Source organism: Phocoena sinus, chromosome 16 (genome assembly GCF_008692025.1).
Source record: "Phocoena sinus isolate mPhoSin1 chromosome 16, mPhoSin1.pri, whole genome shotgun sequence".
Taxonomy (NCBI): Eukaryota; Metazoa; Chordata; class Mammalia; order Artiodactyla; family Phocoenidae; genus Phocoena; species Phocoena sinus.
Genome location: NC_045778.1, coordinates 6426849 through 6433108, shown reverse-complemented (window position 1 = coordinate 6433108; position 6260 = coordinate 6426849). Strand labels below are relative to the sequence as shown.

At 44.3% G+C, this 6260-nt stretch overlaps 1 protein-coding gene across 9 annotated transcripts in view; it reads left to right on the top strand.

The window, feature by feature from the left end:
- Nucleotides 1–184: 184 nt before the first annotated feature.
- Nucleotides 185–6260, top strand: part of ARID4B (AT-rich interaction domain 4B) — a 127298-nt gene continuing 121222 nt past the window's right edge. For 6 of the 9 annotated variants that reach the window (XR_004346168.1, XR_004346169.1, XM_032608061.1 and 3 more), the window contains exons 1-2: nucleotides 196–429; nucleotides 1427–1481. Coding sequence is in view for 6 of the 9 variants with exons in the window: in XM_032608061.1 (XP_032463952.1) it covers nucleotides 1476–1481 (6 nt within the window). In the remaining 3 variants the exon portion in view is untranslated. Of the gene's footprint in view, nucleotides 596–1426; nucleotides 1482–6260 lie in introns of all 9 variants that reach the window. The other 3 variants (XR_004346170.1, XM_032608062.1, XM_032608059.1) reach the window with 1 other exon arrangement.

The following is a 6260-nucleotide window of genomic DNA, read 5'->3' as shown; positions in this document are numbered from 1 at the left end:
AAATGGCGTCGTTGTTTGTATCGCGGGGACCAATAGGGACAGGGTATGGGCGGATTCTAAAGAAGTCTAACCAATCCGAGGTCGTCTAAGAGGCCATCGGGAAAGAGGTAGGGGAGGGGAAAAAAAGTCTAGGGGAGGGGAGAAAGGAGGGAAGGGGGGGCACTTGGGGTGGGGGGGAAGCGATGTTTGCCCGTCAGTCGAGTCCGGAGTGAGGAGCTTAGGCGCCGGAGCGGAGGGAGACTCTTGCGCTTAAGCTTGCAGCCGCCACGGCCACCGCCTGGACCTTTGCCCGGAGGGAGTCGCAGAGGGTCTGTCGCCGCCGTCCTCTGCAGGGCAGCGCGACTGGGGGCTCGGACCTCCAGTCCAGGAGGGATTTTTCGTCGTCCCCCCTCCCCCCAGCGAGGGAGCCCGAGCGGCCGCCAAACAAAGGTACCAGTCGCCGCCGCGGGAGGAGGAGGAGCCGGAGCTTTAGCCTCAGCCACCGCTGGACCCGCCGCCCTTCTTCCCCCATCTCTACCCCAGGCCTGCTGATTTTGGGGGGGAGCAGGGGAGGGGACTCTGGACGTGCCAGGGTCGGAGCTTGCCTCCGAGGAAGGTAGGGGCATTTTCTGGGGCTTTCGCGGTCTCGTAAGGGGGTCTTCAGGGGAGTCACTGGGCCCGGCCGGGGAGCCGGGGAAGATCGCTGGGATGGTGTCCCCCGGCGCCCCAATTCGGGGCCTCGGCCTCCGAGGAACTCGCGCCGCCCCCCTCCACCCCGCAGTTGCCGAGTCCGAGTCGCCCCCCACCCTGGAGGCCGCACACTCGGCGCTTTAGTGCCCCTCGGCCGCGGTGGGGGGCCCCGACCGGTGGGGGGGGCTCTGCCGCCGCCCGGCCCCTCGGCGCTCTCGCCGTCCCCGCGGCCGGCAGACGTGGATCCCGCTCGCACTTGTCGGGTGTCCGCCCCGGAGCGGGACGTGGGCTGAGCCTCTGCGTCGGGTTGGTGTAGCCCGCGGCCCTCCGGCGGGTCCGCCGCCCCCGCCGTGCTCCCCGAGGCCCGGCCCGCGCCCGCTCGGACGCGGGGTGCGCAGCCCTTCCGAGGGGGAGCGGCCGGGCCGGCGCGCAGGCCCGCGGGCAGGAGGGCGGTCGACCCCGCGCCGGCTCCCGGGCTTGTAGTGAGTTTCTTCTCTGACAGAAATGGCGTCATTGTCGGAGACGGGAAACTCCGTCGGGTCCCGACAATGGGGACGGGAAGCTGTCGAGCTGTGTAGGTGGTCGGGTTTGCGGGGATGGCGGGGCCAGAGGGGGCCCCGGCTCGGCGTTTGGTGGTTCGGGGACTGACGCCTCCTTCGGCTCCTTGTCGGGGTGCAGGCTTCGCACGGTTCCCTCCGCCTCCGCCGGTGCAGAGGTGCCCGTGGTGTTGACGGGGTGTCTTTTGTTTCGCCTCCAGGTGCAGGTGAATCTGGTGTTTTCGAGGGGATCGCGGCCCCAGGATCATCATGAAGGTAAGATCGCCTCCAGAAAGCCAGCCTCGGGGGCTAGAGGATCCAGGAAGTGGGGGGTTTGATCGAGGTCGTGTGAGCGACCCCGAGTTTTGCCGAGGAAGGTGTGTGAGGTGGCTTGGGGCCCGAGCTCGTCCCCGGGGACGACGGGGGTCAGCTGCCGTGGATCTCGGTGGGCTTTGCTGTGGACTTGGAGCCGGTTATAGGATATCTCGCTGAGGATGATGTTTTTTCCCTCGTATAGAACCTTTTTGCCGGGAATGAATGATAGGAATAACTGCGTGAATTTAAGTGTTTTAAAAGCAGGTCAAGTAATCTGACTCTAGAAACTGAACCGTACTGTGGTTCTATCGGTTACGCCGATGAAAGAACATCTCATTTATTGTGTGAACAGTACTGTGAATTTTTAGTAGACCTATTAGATTAGCGAAATCAAATATAATCTTAATCGAAAGATTTTTCAGGAAAATGTTGGTGATCTTTAGACAACTCAGAGATAGCAATTGTTCCTTGTATTTCCGATTTAGGATTATATGGTGTGTTTTCCTCTACTGATCCATTTGGTCTCTAAATTATCAGATGCTCTATTGCATTGTGATAAAACCGATGTGGAAAACCGATGGTCAGGTTCCTCTTAAACGTAAACGTGTTAACTGAATGTAGGATGTTGTCTAAAAAGTACAGTCTACTTAAATGGTGGAAGAAATTACAGTCATAAAAGGACAGGATTTTTTTTTCACTTTAGAGAATACGTAATTGAATGCTGTCATATTTTTTAACGCATTTGAGGATGAAAAGCCTTAGATATCTGAAATGTCTAGATTCAACTGGTGGAACTTAGAGACTAGCAGATATTTTTCATCCATTACAAATTCACAAGTGCTTGAAAGGAGTACAGGGTTTCACAAGGATAGAAACACATCAGTTAGTATGTTAAAATGTGGGTGTCATCTACTTTTGATAGTTCCTTTGAATTTTTTAAAAAAAAATTTATTTCTCTTCAGAATCAGGACCGCTTTCATAGTACTGCATTCAGATTAAGATTTGCAATACTTGTGTTTATGGTGGAAAGTGAAAGCTGTGGCCACTTAAATATTTATCAGTTATACAAAGTAATTGAATTTCATCCAGTTTTTTGTGTTTTTTTTTTTTTTTTTTAAATTTTTTTATTCTTGAGTTTGGAGTGCTGTAAACTCCTACCTGAAACAGTTTATATCTGCTGAATTACTATTTCGCCTTCATGTAAATGAAAAAAACAGTGATGTTTCAGAAATGAATCCCTTTCGTTAATCACAGATGCTAGCTACACCTTCTGTGACCTGTATGAAATAGTGACAAGTAAATTTATCAGGGAAAACTGTATATCTTCTTTGGTGTTGGACAACAATTTCTTAAGAAAAGTGTTGGGTTGAATAATATATAATAAGTTCAGAAGCTGATTAATACAGGATTTAGTTTGGAATAAATGTTGTAATCTGTCACAGTTTCCAGTGTAGTGCCTGGCACATCTCGAGCACTCTGTTAATGTTTGGTTAAAAGAAATGTAGTAAGTTGAAGGTCTTTTAGATTTTAGATTTTCTTACCTTTTCTTTCTTCCTTTCATTTCCTTTTTTTTTTTTTCCCCTTCAACTTATCTGTTTAAAAAAATGAAAGTACGTTGGAAGCTTCAGCCCTGAAAGTTTCACGGTATTAGGCAAATGCAAATATTTTGGTATCAGTTTAGAACTACTCATGTTAAGGGCTCAGCATTTCCATTATTACTGGCTTATAAAAAAAGTTACTAGTAATGTTAAAAGGAAAGAATTGTTAAAGTAATCTTCTAATTTTATGAAAGAAGAACTGCTGTTATTGTCAGTATAGTAAGTCCTCTCTTTGGGAATCTGCTAGTAATCAGAAGTCCTAAAAGTGTAGCTTATTTCTTTCAACTTAATTTTTTATGTTGTGAAAGTTGAGAGGCTGCCCATGATTGGTATTTTGCTTTAACAAAATTGCAATTCAAAAAGTATGGAGTGTTGATTATATTAGGCTTAGATTTTCTTGTTTGTGTGTTCCCAGTTTCTATATTGTAATGACAACTGAGCTGTAGAAGGATTTATGCCAATTATCAGATCTTATCAAACAGATTTGTATTGTGTAGCAAGCTTTTAAGTTTGTAGTATGTGTCCTACTAGTCACAGGATTAAATTTTATTAAGTGATAGTGTATTGAGGCAATTCAGAGTGTGTAGGAGTACACTTTTTTGGTTGTTGCTTTAAAGTCCCAAAACAAGGAAAAATATATGTAGCATTTTAAGTGCTATATGTTTTAGAAGCAATTTTCCTGTTAGAATTTACTTAAATAAATAAATAAATAAATAAAGGCCTCTTTACTGATGAATATAGTGTATCTCATGGTATTTTTGCCCAGTGTGTTTTTGAGACATATGACTGTAATGTGAAAGCAATTTTGTGCTTTAACATAGATCATGATGTTGGTGTTATGTTTAGTTTATTTTTCATCTTTTTGGTAAACCTTTCAATGTCACTGATAGCACATTATCAGGAAATAATAGATTATTGAAGTTTACAAATAATTCTAAGACTTAATTATGTCAGATACATTTCCTACTTTTTTCTAAAACTTTTTTTTTTTTGCTTTTCTATTGCACAGGTTATTAACATTTCTCATTACACTGCAGTAAATTTTGAAGTGGAAATGGACTGGATAGAGTAGACATTTCAGAATCTTTAGGGGATAAGTGATTTAGGTGGTTGTACTTAGGATCTGGGGAGATGGGCTTTTTCAGATGTACCATTCTCTCCTCAGTAATCACTGCCTGAGACCACATAAAAATAATGGATTGATTACAAGTGCCTTTTTTAATGTCCTTTGCTGTGTGAGTATTCTCAGTCCCTTTCCCCTTCCTCCCCCCCCCCCCCATTCCTTTTCCCTTTCCTCTCTCTGGATCACTCCCTCCCTCCCTCTTTCTCTTCTACCTTTCCTTACTCTCTTCCTCCTTATTCTTTCCTCCCTCCCTCTCCCCATCTCCTTTCATTTCTCCCTCCCCCTTTTGTAAATCATTCATTTAACAACATCCCCTTCCATGTGTCAGGCAGTGTGGCTTGAAGGTAAATACGCTCTCAGACCTGCTGTCAAGGAGCTCACAATTTAGTTGAAGATGCAGAAAAATAAAGCAAACAGTGCATATTGAATTATAAGAGTATTTTTTGCAATATACAGTATTTGTGATAAGTGCAATGGGAGGACATAAGAGAACACTTAAAGCAGAGAGCCATTGAAAGTTCTCTGGTGGAACTGGCATCTAAGCTGAGGATTAAAGCTTTTGCTAGGCAAGAAGAGTAGAAGACAGTGTTTCAGATAGGGAACAACATATTGGAAAATAAAGGAAAGAACAAGATGAGTTATCTGGAAACTGTAAGTAGTTCACTATGGCTGGATTAACTTAAAGCATGATGTGTTTAGGGTGGGAATAGGAGGGCAGTGATGGGAGATGAAGTTAAGTTAGGGAGTTGAAAATTTTCTTGAAAGCTACATGGAACCACTGAAGGTAAAGACACTGGTTTGTACTGTAGAGAGATCACTTTGGTAGTATTGTAGTGAATACGTCAGAAGGGAGATCTGAATGGAAAGTCTGGATATTCCAGGTGATAAGTCAAAGTGAGAAGTGAATAAGGACCTGAACTAATGTGGTGGGAGTGGAACAGAGGGAATAGATCTGAAATACCTAGGACATAGAATTCAGGGCTAATAACTCACCCTGGGGTGGGAGAAGATCGAGGTTTCTCTCTCGGGGCATGAGATAGATGTTATCGTCATTTGAGTCATGCTGTCACTGGAGTAAACATGAATAAGGTTCTGAGTATTTAAGGGATCTGTAGGAGGTCCACATCCAGGTGGACTTACTAATTAAGATGTAAGGGTAAGAGCAGGTCGAGTGAAGAGAAAGCAGAGGCTTGCTTAATCCAGTGTGAATGTTAACCTGTAGTTAATATTCATAATATTTCAAGGGATTTAGACCCATAATATGGCAAATGTATTTTGTGCTATAAATTTGTGGTCTTTTCGATGAACAGGTAATTTTATAAAATACCAACTTGTTTTCTGTCCAAATTTCTAATCCTTTGCTTATTGTAATTTTAAAAAGTATGCTGGACAAGTACATATTACACTGAAGAGTGTGTTTTTGCTAACTTAGCTTGTAAATTCAGTCTCTGAAGAGATATTGCGTGCCTTCTTTGTACCAGACATGGTTGTAAGTATTGAGGATACAGCAGTAAACAAAATAAGAATTCTTGTGGATTTACTGTCCACAGTCGACCCTAGAACTGCACTTATATGTGGATTTTTGATAAATACAAATATGCAGTGTAAATGTATTTTCTCCTTCTTATGATCTTAATATTTTCTTTTCTCTAGCTTACTTTACTGTAAAATACATATAACACTCAAAATATGTGTTAATCGACTTTTTATGTTACTGGTAAGGCTTTGGTTAACACTGGATTAGTAATAGTTCAGTTTGGGGGAAGTCAGAAGTTATACATGGATTTTCCACTGCATGGGGGTGGTGGCGCCCCTAACTCTTACATTGTTCAAGGGTCGACTGTATTAGGGTAGACAGACACCAAACCAGAAAAAAATAAGTGATAAGTGGTATGAAGGGAAGTGAAGCAGAATCAGGATAAGAGGGTAGAGTGACCGAGAGTGTTGCTTTAGATTAGATCGTTTGACCCTGAGATGTTTAAGGAACAGGAAGGTGGCCTTTAGGGCTGGAGTGGGAGG